Source organism: Aulostomus chinensis, chromosome 23 (genome assembly GCF_037954235.1).
Source record: "Aulostomus chinensis isolate RoL2024-O1b breed Wild chromosome 23, RoL_Achi_v1.0, whole genome shotgun sequence".
Lineage (NCBI taxonomy): Eukaryota > Metazoa > Chordata > Actinopteri > Syngnathiformes > Aulostomidae > Aulostomus > Aulostomus chinensis.
In genome coordinates, this window is record NC_141342.1 from 5,418,207 (window position 1) to 5,431,590 (window position 13,384).

Consider the following 13,384-nt stretch of genomic DNA (forward strand, 5'->3'; position numbering starts at 1 on the left):
CCTCTGCCCTTAGACCCGCACATCGACTGAGGAAAAACTCCATAGAAAACCCTTTTAACAGGGAGGGATTGTCGTGTTGAAACCCATTAAGTGAGGACGTGGCTCTGGTTTGACCCTTGCTGCCCTGGTTACTCCGCCGACGTGGTGCCTGCATGGCGGCCTCCACCCGTCAGTATGGGTGTGAACAAGACAACACTGACGAGCGCTTTGAGGACCAACCAAGAAGTTCTGTTTCCTGTCATCATGCCAGATGAATAGAGGCAGTGTGGTGTCGTGACTCTGACAGAGCTGACGGACTTGATGCAAGCAGCCCGACACTCGGCCCAGGCGCATGAACAGAAATACACTTGGTAACGGGTGAGACGTTCCGTGTTTTGAGTTTGGTATCAGTGTTTCTCAGCAGTACAAGATGACTAGGACTGTTTCCTTCCAGTCATATTTTTCAAGTACACCGTTACCCTGTAGAGGTCCCGTAGCCTTCGGCTCACTCTGTTTTTACTTGAGTGCTTGATGGAATCAAAACAATGAAAAAATGAGATGCTGTAATAACACAGTTAAGACTGCCGAAAGACTCACTGGAGCCCCCCTGCCCTCCATTCAGGAACTGTACTCCTCCAGAGTCAGGAAGAGGGCAGGGAACATCATTAGAGACCCCTCTCACCCTGGACACAAACTGTTCTCACTCCTCCCCTCTGGTAGGCGCTACAGAGCCCTGCGCACAAAAACAACAAGACTGAAAAACAGTTTCTTCCCCACTGCCATGTCTCTCTTAAACAGCTGATCTGGTAACCTGCTGCACTGTTGAGTGGTCACACACTCCTGTTCAACGGCACTAATCATGTACATATTATCTTCTTCGCACAGGTGCATATATTTTCTACTGTATTTTTTTTCTATGATTTATGTTTATGTTATGTTTATGTTTCTTCTGCTCATTCCATGAGTGACACCAACTGTCGGAGTCAAATTCCTAGTATGTTGTGAACATGCTCGGCCAAGAAAGCCGATTCTGATTCTGATTCTGCTTCTGCTGACACGTTTTTATATCCCATTTTCATGTGCTGAAATTATGCTACATATGTTTAAGTTATACTGCATTCATGTGGTACACGTTATTTTCCTCACATCTCCTCATTATTCTTCTCTCGCCCCGCTCAGGTAATGTTGGCTGCTTCCTATTGGTCATTGCTGGCTCCGGCGATTGACATGGCTGAGGATTCTGGGAAGTACGGCTCATTTGCTTTCGTGCCTGTGGCTGTGGGATTTACACTGGGGGCAGCTTTCGTTTACTTCGCTGACCTGGCCATGCCCTTACTGGTAAGACTCTGACACAGAAACTCACTCTTACCGTCAACTCCGCGCTGGAGAGCGGAGCAGTGCACATCTGTATGTTTGTGTAAACCTGGGTCTTTCAGCCACTTTGTCTCTCTCATGACAGCATTTTCTTTAAGTTGCCAGCCAACGCTGGTGTTCCTAACATTCTCCCTCATCTTTTAAGACCCCTGGATTATTTGTGCTATGAACATTAATAACTTTACACGCTAAACAAAAGAAAAATATTTTTTTCATTTAGAAAAGCATTTGATTTCCCTCATTTGCATTTTAAATCAGGACTTGAATTAAAGTCACTTTCGTCAAGAAATCTCGTTTTCAAACAAGAAGCTGAGAAAATGTTTTGTTTTTTTTAACAAAAGAAGTGGTTTACAAAAAAATGGATGTATATGTATTTATGTGTTTAGAGGTTTTGCTCATTCACTCCTGTTAGTTACTTTGATTTTATACAGTAAAAAAATACACAAAAGTCATTGGCTTGGTCCTGAGAAAGCCCGCACATCTGTCCTCCTCCTCTGCCCGACTGAGGAGCTCCCAAGTCGGCCAGCAGACTTGTATATGAGCCTACATTTTGCAGTATTCTGTCACAAAGTGTGCAACACCGCCCTCTACTGTATCAGAGTGAAAACATGATGATTGAAAAATTACAGCAGTGGCCGCAAAAGATGGTTAAACTAATAAGAAGAGACAAAGCAGAAGGTCAGCTTTCATTCGTTTAAGTTTAAGTGGTCGGTATATGAGAGAAACAAGAGAGAGACCAAACGCATCCTTCAGTCACACACGTCAGGTGGGTTCCACGTAGAGTTTATTAGCATCGGATAGTTCCTGTCAACTGGTGAAGAGGTGAATCCCCCTCTTAGCTCGGCCAGTCGCATGACTGGTCTCCTAGCTTTGAAGTAGCAGCTCGGCTCAGGTGAAGATGCTCTGTTGTCTGGTCAAGAGTATTTTGCTGCAGCTCCGTGGTAACGCTGACGTGCAATACAAAGGCCAAGGTGGCCAGAAATGCGGCAGGTTGCCGTGCTACTGAATTTATACGACTCAGTCCTACAACAGAGGTCAGCAATGTGTCAATGAGATCAATATATTTAAAAATAAACTTCTCACCTGCAAGCACGACACCTGAACTTGGTGGTCTTTAGGACTGTTAGCATTCCCTTCCCTACTGGAGAACGAGGCTAGAATAGAAACATACAGTGGTTGAGAAACAAAAGGAAAAGACTACCCATGCTACCAAAAATCATATCGTAACGCTTGCATAATAATTTAAAAGTGTTTAGTCAAGTCAAGTCAGGTTTATTTGTACGGCGCCAATTCTCAACTAAAGTTCTCTCTTGACACTTTCTAAGGAGAGCAGGTCCAGCACCTCCCTCCTTCAATGAACCTCCAGCCAACAGTGTCCTCAAACCAGTTAAAAACCAAGCCCTCAATCAGTCTGAGAAAACAGCAACGGTTCTTGATTTATAACTCGCACAGTTGTTCTCTGGGAGATGGAAGTGGATTTATGCTCTTAAAGGTCTTAAAATCACATGAATCTTTAAATGGATAAAAAGTCCCCCTGGAATCCATCCCATTTGCTTTCATCGTTACATAGAATTCTTCTAAGAAAGGCTTCCTGATTAAGTCAGCCATTGTCCTCCATTTTTGGCTCTTATCAGTATGTAATTATATAGCCCTCTTTAGGAAACTTCCACTGAATTATAATTTGCGAATCCATCATCTGACTCCAGGGATATCATTAGGAATCATGGATCCAGAAAACTCCAGTGTTCGCAAAACGATTATGAAAGCTGCCTCAGTGAATTTTGGCTTCTGATGTGTGACTGTCACTTTCATTTGCACTGAGTGAAATGGGTCGGTCTATTTCTGGAAGACAAATACTTACTTGAGAAGTGGAGATGAGCTTATTAGAGCCTCTAGATGTATTGATGCTACACCAGAGTTCAGGTGTGGGTCATGTGTCCTGTCACAAGATGTTTGTCTATGACCTGGGATTTGTCTCTTGCCTGCGGGTGTTTTGACTCAGGCTTGTCTTCATCTCAGACACACATTCTTTTTTCTCCCTCTGTTTCTGTTGTGTTCGTGCCAGTTAAACTAATTGTGCACGCATCAGAATACCCAAAGTATGAAAAAATATACAAGTGGCGCTACAGACCTCGTATCTTTGTTGTAAGCAACGTGTGAGTGTGAAGCTTCCAGAAACAGCAGCAACCAGGGTGCGAATCACTGGGGGACACGGAGGGGTTTCTGCCCCGATGGTTTATTCCCCTGCCCCTTTATTCGCCACCTGTTATCCCTTCCTTTGGTCAGTGCGACCACTTATTCTGGCCAGACTAAATCAAATGCATGTCATATTCCCAGAAACAGATGGTGCAGGGGTGGAGCTGGTGTCCTTGTGCTTGGCACATGAAAAAAAGTATAAAAAAAGTGTTAAATTTGGGTTTGGCGCTGTGACAACGCGTATCCAATAGGAGGTAATGGAATAGGAGGGAGGGAGTTGTAGGTCATGACTGTTGTGATGGAGGGAAAAATGACCCTGAAAGGGATGAAATTATTTTATAGCATATACATAACCTGTTTAGGTATGAATTCTCTGGCACCAAGAATGAAAGAAGAGCTCTGCTTGCCTTTAAACCTGTGGAAGTGAGGGTGGATGGTGGCTTCTCCAAAGCAGTCCAGTGCGTATGTAGTTGGCTCTGCTGGGATTCATGTCAAGTCACTGCACTGGCACACCTTTTTGGAAGAAAACAAGGTGATAAACTTGCTCCAGTTTTTTTGCTTTGTTTGTGGATGATTAAACCCTTCAGATGAAAGAAACAATTTAAGAGTTTCCCTGTTACGGGTTAGCTTGTTGTATGCTAATGCTATAATTTTACTGTTATGACTTTGAGTCTGAATCGGACCTCCACAAACAAACTAAATTGTTGGCATCATAAGTGGGAGCGAGCAACAATGCATTCTCAAAGGAAAAGTATCACTAGAAGTACACAGATGTAGAGTTTTAGATGGCTTGGTTGAGAATACATACATGTATACATACATGTACACATGAGTGTACATAAATATTTGGGTTTCCCATTTGATTGATTGTCACTTGAGCCTGAATTCCAGTCCCTTTAACTACGTCATGCATGGGAACTCCCACCTAACGTGAACCGGTAGGCGCGACCGTGTTTATAAACAACTTGTGTGGCGATGTTGCACATCTGTTTAACGATCGTGGCAGCGCACTGGCAAGATCGTGAAGTCCTCGAGCTGCTCGCCATCCGCGGTGAAGAGGAGATCCGGCGGCAGATCTGGAACCGTCAGGGCCTCTGTGATTTATGGGAACATCACTGGCATTTGAGACACTGCGCACTTTTTTTGTGGAATGACGAGGTTGTCAGCGCGATGACGTACGAGAGAGAAAAACACAGGCACGCAGCCTCACAGTGGGAGCTCAGACCCGCGTCTGCTGGAAGCTTGAATGCAACCTAATGCCGAGCAAACGCGGGTACAAAAACCCGCTTTGACAGTCAGTTGCTCTGTTCTCTCTCAGTCAGCAGATACTGTATGGCCAGGAGCTGATGTCCTCAGGAAGCTTTCACAGTGGAAAAACATCTCAACACGCCTAACATGTCAATAAGTTCTCCTGTGTACAAAATTGATTGGCAGGAGTCAAACCATGATCTCAGTCATTTTACACTGTGATCTCAGTCATCTCACACTGTGATCTCAGTCATCTTGAAGTGACACATCACAGTCACCTGTCATGTCAGCAGGATATAATGGAGCACGCGGGGTTCACTAGTTACGCCGTCTCAACAACAACTGTTCCACACATCAACACAGTTTGGTGCTAACTGCTAACTGCTAGACCCTCAAAAGCAGCACAATGGCAACACTGGAGCAGCACCCCTTCACAAAGCTGCTGGACTTCAGTCAGCACTTTGACATCAACCTGCTGGACAACGTCATCGATGCCATGTACCATCACACCGGAGTCCTGCAACAAGTAGCCCAGGAAGTGTTAACAAACCTGGTGGACCACCCACATGCCTGGACCCAGGTCAACGTCATCCTGGAGCGCTCAAAGTACTTGGAGACCAAGTACTATGCACTCCAGATTCTGGAGAAGTTCATCACCAGCCGCTGGAAGAGTCTGGACAGGAACCAGTGTGAGATCATCAAGAAGTTTATTGTGTGCTTGGTCATTAAGACGTCCTGCGATCCAGCTAGGATGAAGAGAGAGGGGGTGTTCCTCTCCAAGCTCAACCTCATCCTGGTGCAGGTGCTGAAGCAGGAGTGGCCCAAACACTGGCCCACCTTCATCACTGACATTGTGGGCGCAAGTCGGACCAGCGAAAGTCTATGTCAGAACAACATGACAATCCTCAAGCTACTGAGCGAGGAGGTGTTTGACTTCTCTGCTGGTCAGATGACCCAAGAGAAGGCCAAGCACCTGAAGGACAGTCTGAGTGCTGAGTTCCCTCAGATACTCCAGCTGTGCCTGTTTGTCCTCAGCAACACACAGAATGCCCCCCTGGTGTGCTCAACGCTGGAGACCCTCCTCCGTCTCCTTTCCTGGAACCTGGGCCGTCAGCACGCGATACTGCACGCCATCTTTCACTCCAACCTCATCAGCAACCTGGTTGAGTTCATCAATGTTGCCATGTTACGAAACGTGGCACTGAAATGTTTGACAGAGATTGCTGGAGTGAGCGCCTCTAAGTATGAGGAGCAGTTTATCCTCCTTTTTAAGCTCACGGTGGACCAGCTTAAGAAGATTCTGCCCCTGAACACCAACATTCAAGTGGCCTACGCCAAAGCCAAGGATGATGAGCAGAGTTTCATCCATAATCTCTGCCTCTTTCTCAGCGCCTTCCTGAAACGACACGGTCAGCTGCTGGAGAAGAGGCCAAACCTGGGCGAGATGTTCAGGGAGGCCCACAGCTACATGCTGCTTCTGTCAGCGGTGGAGGAGACAGAGATCTTCAAGATCTGTCTGGACTACTGGAGCCATCTTGTAGCTCTGGAGTTATACAAAGAAAACCGTTTCTCCAACTCCAGCGCTCTGAAGCGGCCATGCAGACAGGAGCGTAAGAAGCTCTACCAGGATGTCCTCTCACAGGTACGCGTGCTGATGGTGAGCTGCATGGCCAAACCAGAAGATGTGCTGGTGGTGGAAAATGACCACGGTCAGGTGGTCAGGGAGCAAATGCACGGAACGGATGCCACCACCATCTACAAGACCATGAGGGACACGCTGGTGAATCTGGCCCAACTCGACAGTGCAGACACTGCACAGGTCATGATTCACCGACTCGTCAACCAGGTGAACGGTGCCGAGTGGTCTCAGAGAAACCTTAATGTTCTCTGCTGGGCCATCGGCTCCATCAGCGGGGTCATGAAGAAAGATGACGAGACCAGGGTCCTGCACACAGTCGTCAGTGGCCTCCTGAACTTGTATGAGCAGAAGAGCGGGAAGGACCAGCTCAACGTCGCCTCCAATGTCATGTACATTGTGGGCCAGTACGTCAAGTTCATGAAGGACCACTGGAACTTCCTTAAGGCTGTCATCATTAAACTGGTGGAGTTCATGCATCTGACCCACGATGGGGTGCAGGACATGGCCTGTGACACATTTTTCAAAATAGCAAAGGAGTGTCCAGGCCATTTTGTTCGTGTCCAGGTGGGCGAGGAGGCCCCCTTCATCAATGAGATCCTCAACACCATCAGCACCGTCATCTGTCACCTGCAGCCACAGCATGTCTACGCATTTTTTGAGGCTGTTGGATTTCTGATCAGGGCTCAGAAGGACCAGGACGTACAGGTGCGTCTGATGGAGCGGTACCTGGTCCTGCCAAACCAGGCCTGGGACAGGATCATCCTGCAGGCCACCAAGAACACGAACATCCTGACGGAGGAGGAGACGCTGCGTCAGCTGAGCAGCATCCTCAGGATCAATATCAGTGCCTGCAGAGCTGTCGGGCATCCGTTTGTGGTCCAGCTGGGACGGATGTACCTCAACATGCTCAACGTGTACAAGGGCCTGAGTCAAACCGTCTCCTCGGCTTTCCAGAACCATGGGGAGATGGTGGCCAAGCACCCTCTGATCCGCAGTATGATCACGGTAAAGAGGGACATTCTGCAGCTCATCTCAGGCTGGGTCAGCTGCTCTCAGGACCCTCACATGGCAGCAGAGAACATTATGCCCTCCCTTCTGGACGCAGTACTGCTGGACTACAAGCAGAACGTCCCAGCTGCTAGAGAGCCTGAGGTCCTCAGAACCATGGAGGTCATTGTGAACAAGCTGGGAGTCCACATGACCAACAACATCAACAGGATCTTTGACGCCGTCTTCTACTGCACATTGGACATGATTGGCAAGAACTTTGAGGAGTTCCCGGAACACCGGGTCCATGTGTTCAGCCTCCTCCACGCAGCAGTGTCCCAGTGTTTCCCGGCTTTCCTGTACTTCAGCCCTGAACACTTCAAGCAGGTCCTGCACGCCATCATCTGGGCCTTCAGGCATACAGAGAGGACCATTGAAGACAGAGGTCTGCAAATCCTCTACACTCTCCTCCAGAAAGTGGCAGCAGAGGAAGTAGTTAGCCACATTTTCTATCAGAGCTACTTTTTCGAGGTCCTGCAGCACATCCTCGCCGTGGTCACGGACACATCGCACACCGCAGGTCTGACGATGCACGCCACCATCCTGGCCTACATGCTGGCCCAGGTAGAGAGGGGGAAGGTGAACGTGACCCTGAGTGCCACCATCCCAACCAACAACCTGGTGCATGTCCAGGTTTACATCGCCAGCCTACTGAAGACAGTCTTCCCGCATCTCCTAGACGTCCAGCTGCAAGTGTTTGTGACAGGATTGTTCAGTCTGAACCAGAACATTCCTGCCTTGGAGGAGCACCTGAGAGACTTCCTGGTGCAAATCAAGGAGATTACCGGTGAGGATACGTCAGACCTGTTCCTGCAGGAGAGGGAGGCAGCTCTGCTTCAGGCCCAGCAGAAGAAACGCAACCTCTAGAAGTCTGGGCATACTTCACCCTCCAGGAGCTGCTGGAGGAGATGTGATGCCAGCAGGGAGCCAGCGCGTCGAGCTCGGACCATCACCTGCTATTCCTCCTGACTGGCCGCCAGGGAGCCACATCCAGGATACAGAAATCTGCTGTTCAAAAACTTTTTCAACTCTTCTTGATCATTAAATCATATTCATTTTCAGTATTTCAGCTTGTTCAATGCTATTTTTATTTTTCAACATGTGCCTAAACTGTTGCTACAACACTGTTTATGAAATCCATTGTACAATTAATGCTATTTGCATTGTTTAAAAGATATTTCACCTAAACTACTACTTACTAATTTAAGCTGTTATTTTCACTCTGTCTTGGTGAGGTCTCAGTGGTGAATAACAGTTCAATCCCGATGTGACATTCCCATTAAATAAAGGTGAATTAGAATGAACCGTGTGCTGTCAGTTGCATGATTGAGTATGTGGGTAGCGCTGTGTTTTCCTCCATTGGCCCACTGTTGGCGATACACCGTGCAGCTCAGGGCTGGATTCAGTTGTGGTTTGGTTCATTTCAAGGCTTTTATTTTTCATTGGATCAACATTTGGGAATAGCTTGTTGAGCAATTCAATCTTCAGTCAGTTGAAGAGGAAACATGAAATGAAAAAAAAATCTGCCCCGAGACTCACAAAAAAGGCCGTCGATAAACGGCACAGTGGCCTGTTGGTTGTGATTTGTATAAACACAAAGGTTCAAAGACCCCCCCCCCCCCTTTCTTCTAAGAAATTGCATGGTTGCAGCCTGTAGATCAGGAATATGTGCAGGGTGCTGATGGGAACCATGGTAACTGGAGATGTCACCATCTTGATTCTACATCGGAAATTGGTTTGACATCTAAGTGGATTCTCTCTTCACTTCTCTTGGTAATTTTTTTCTCTCCATCCTGCCCTGCTTACTCGCATTCATCCAACAGCTGTAGAAAGTGGGAACAAACCTGCACACAGACAAAGATGAAGCTCCAAGTCCAGTATGTTAACATGCAAGTAGCAGCTGCTTGTGGGCCAGTACAACCAATGATGAAGGCGGGGACACAGCAATCAAACTCAAGCCCACTCTGCTTCTCTGAAATCCCTGGTGTGGAAAAATGTTGCCTTCCTTAAGACTTAGGCTTCAGTTGTACACTTTCCACACCTGTGTGCAGCAGATTGGTGTGTACTTGCAACGATTGCTGTGATTGTTGCTCTGTGTCAGCAATCAGTTTCTCCTCGAACCACACTCAAGCTTGAATGATTCACCAAGCAGAACAGCAGAAACAAACTCAAAAAACACATGTTTGATGATCCACTGGGATCAAATGTGTCCAACAACATTTCTAAATACGGAACCATAATTAAATTTGAAGTGTAATCAGATGTTTGACCCCCAGTGACGTATCCAGGCCATTTTTACTGGGGTGGCCAGGGTGGGATACAGAGATAAAACCTTCAGGATAGGCTCGAGATGAAGCTTGAACATCTACTCATGTATTCTGCAGTCGGAGTGTAGTTAGTCCAGCTTTGACGTGGCTAAACCTGCTGCTTGTTTATGTGGCATCTTTGTTGCCTCGAAACTTTGTCCAGATTTTGATGATGTACATCTCTGCCTCTGTCGCCCTGACCTGGTGCTGAGGGAAGAGCAGCTTCACACAGCCAGACATCGTTGCCAAGAGCAAACCTGATGTGTGTGTGTGTGTGTGCGTGTGTGTGCGTGTGTGTGCGTGTGTGTGTGTGTGTGTGTGTGTGTGTGTGTGTGTGTGTGTGTGTGTTGACATTTGGACTCCTCTCAGACTTGTGAAGAGATCTTGACTGGATGTTTAAATTCCCTGGGACAAACAAAGCCAGGCCCTTTTTATGCTTGCAGGATTCTCTCAGGTTGAGTGAGCACGCTTGTATCAGATGTCTGCAAACATTCAGTTCCTGAAAAGGGGAAACATGCTTATGTAACCCTTTCGTGAAGCAAAAAAGTGGTTCCAGTGGAACACAAATCAAAATGTGCTCGTGTAAATATCTAATTGAATCAAAGCATGTGTGCCATGTGTCTCACCTCGGGTTCACACACACACACACACACACACACACACACACACACACACACACACACAGAGTCAGAACAGCTGTTGCTCTACAGTCACACCAGGACAGCAGCAATGACATGAATTACATATGAAGGAACAGCTGACACATCACAGTCATGCACCGTCATACAAGATGACACACGTGTGCACACAACGCACGCACAGACAGGATGAGGAGGGAAGGACCGCATCCTATCCAGAGTACACCAACACGCTGGTGCACACACCAGTTCTTTGTTTCGGAAGTTTAACACCTGAGACGACGTTTAATCTGAGTCCCGTTAGCATCCCACTCGTATGAAGTTGACTGTTTTCAGGTACTTCTGGATTACGCCTCAAACCATCTGCTCTGCACATCTGGTCTCACGAAGGCACTGATGTTGTCAGCTAGTAACCGTTGTTGCAGCTCCATTGTGCAGTTTTTCATTTGTCATCAGTTCAACAGACTCTCTGAAGTTGAAACTCGCAGACATTCACTGGGTTCCTGCAGTCCTGAGAAAAAGCTGGATAAGTCATGGAATTTGAAAACAGCAGTGTCAAGGACAGGAAATAATTGTGAGCTATAAATAAAGCTTGTTAGTACTGGAAATGTCACTGAAATTTTCCTCTTCACCTGGATATTATAGTGGTGTTTCAGTTAAGACGGACTCAGAAAAATCTCTTGTGGTTATTATTGATTCACGTTGCGGTTCTGGGTCACCGCTCATGTGGACGACCGGCCTATTTGGCCTTTGTGTGTTCTGTTTCCAGCCTAGGGAGCTCACTAACCTGCTGGATAGGCCATTTACTTCAGGTGAGCCCACTGGAACTTACTGCCTTTCTACTTCACTCTTTTTTTTATTCACTTCCGTTTGCAGCTGCTAACGCTAACACCGGCCGGCTCCAATGCGAGAGCCGCCATCTTGTTTGTTTACGTCAGCTTCTTCTCTTTATTTCGGCTTTGTTGTCCTGTTTCAGGCTCGTGTCAGCTCACGAGCTCCTAGAAGCTTTTTGCGGCGTTCTTGTGAGCCCATGGGAACTTATTTACATCAACTTTCACTCCTTTATATTCATTCCCGTCCACTCTGCTACTGCTAACGCTGGCAGAGCCGCCATCTTGCTTGTTACATCGGCCTTCCCTCTGTCATTCCAGCTCCTTGAAGCCTGAGGAGCCCATGTGAGCTCGTTGGTTGTTGGTTGGCTCTTGTTTGTTTCCGTCATTTTGTTTCTCCAGCCTCTGTATTCTGTTTCTGGCTCATGTCAGCTCACAAGCTTCAGGAAGCCTGTGGAGTTCATCTGCTAACCCCAGCCTGACCTGAGCATACCCCCCCCCCCACACACACACACACAACGCACACACACACATACATACACACACCTATCCCCAAGAGGAACTCTCCGAAGACCCCTAACGACCTCAGCCCAGTGGCCCTCGCCTCCCACGTGATGAAAGCCATGGAGAGGGTCATTAAACAGCACATCCTCTCTTGGACAGGTTCACAGCTCCACCCCCTACAATTCACGTAGGCGGAGGTGACGCCAACGCCTTCATCATCAACACATCCACACCTGGAGCTTCTCAACACCTCAGCCAGGCTTCTGTTTGCAGACTTCTCCTCTGCTTTTAACAACCTGCAGCCACACATCCTGACAGGCTCCACCTAAACTTCACCCTGGACGACCAGCTCATTCTCTGGATCCTGGACTTCCACCTCTGTGTGTGAGCAGCAGGTCCGCGGCGTGGCTGCCCAGATCCTGAAGGACCCCTCCCACTCTCTCTTCCCGGCATTCGAGAGGCTGCCATCCAGTCCCAGGCTGCTGTGTCTGGCCTGCAGGTCCCAGAGGAGGAATCCACCTTTGTCCTCCTCCTGACTCTATAACTCCCTGCACTCTGACCCCTGGTACCACCCCCAAGATGGCCACTGGCCACTTGTCATACACCGAGTGGACGCCTGTACTTCCTGTATGTGCTGCAAATATATTTATACTCTATTCATGCTACGATTCATCCTGTGCAGACCACAATATTTTCAAAGTACTTTTCATGCATTAATGTAATTGTTACTTAATTACACTACTACCTCGACTGCACTACTACTTCTTCTGCACTACTACTTCTTCTGCACTACTACCTCTACTGCACTACTACTTCTTCTGCACTCCTACTTCCTCTGCACTCCTACTTCTTCTGCACTACTACTTCTTCTGCACTACTACCTTTACTGCACTACTACTTCTTCTGCACTACTACCTTTACTGTACTACTACTTCTTCTGCACTACTACTTCTTCTGCACTACGACCTCTACTGCACTACTACTTCTTCTGCACTACTACCTCTACTGCACTACTACCTCTTCTGCACTACTACTTCTTCTGCACTTCTACCTTTACTGCACTACTACTTCTTCTGCACTACTACCTTCTCTGCACTACTACCTCTACTGCACTACTACTTCTTCTGCACTACTATTTCTTCTGCACTACTACTACTTCTGCACTACTACCTCTACTGCACTACTACCTCTACCGGACTACTACCTCTACTGCACTACTACCTCTACTGCACTACTACCTCTACTGCACTACTACTTCTTCTGCACTACTACTTCTTCTGCACTACTACTTCCTCTGCACTACTACTTCTTCTGCACTACTACCTCCACTGCACTACTACTTCTTCTGCACTACTACCTCTACTGCACTACTACTTCCTCTGCACTACTACTTCTTCTGCACTACTACCTCTACTGCACTACTACTTCCTCTGCACTACTACTTCTTCTGCACTACTACTTCCTCTGCACTACTACTTCTTCTGCACTACTACCTCCACTGCACTACTACTTCTTCTGCACTACTACCTCCACTGCACTACTACTTCTTCTGCACTACTACCTCTACTGCACTACTACTTCTCCCACGTTCTCCCTCTCTTCCTCTCATTCTCTCCCTGAGGG

The 13,384-nt window shown here is 47.4% G+C and overlaps 1 protein-coding gene and 1 pseudogene across 2 annotated transcripts in view; both read left to right on the top strand.

Annotated features, from left to right (window-relative positions):
- The window catches only part of slc39a11 (solute carrier family 39, member 11), a 118,826-nt gene that overhangs the window by 25,740 nt on the left and 79,702 nt on the right, over positions 1-13,384 (top strand). For both annotated transcript variants that reach the window (XM_086195752.1, XM_086195753.1), the window contains exon 4: positions 1,159-1,317. In XM_086195752.1, coding sequence (XP_086051878.1) covers positions 1,159-1,317 — 159 coding nt within the window. The remainder of the gene's footprint in view (positions 1-1,158; positions 1,318-13,384) is intronic.
- Positions 5,135-8,670, top strand: LOC147239257 (exportin-1 pseudogene; annotated as a pseudogene).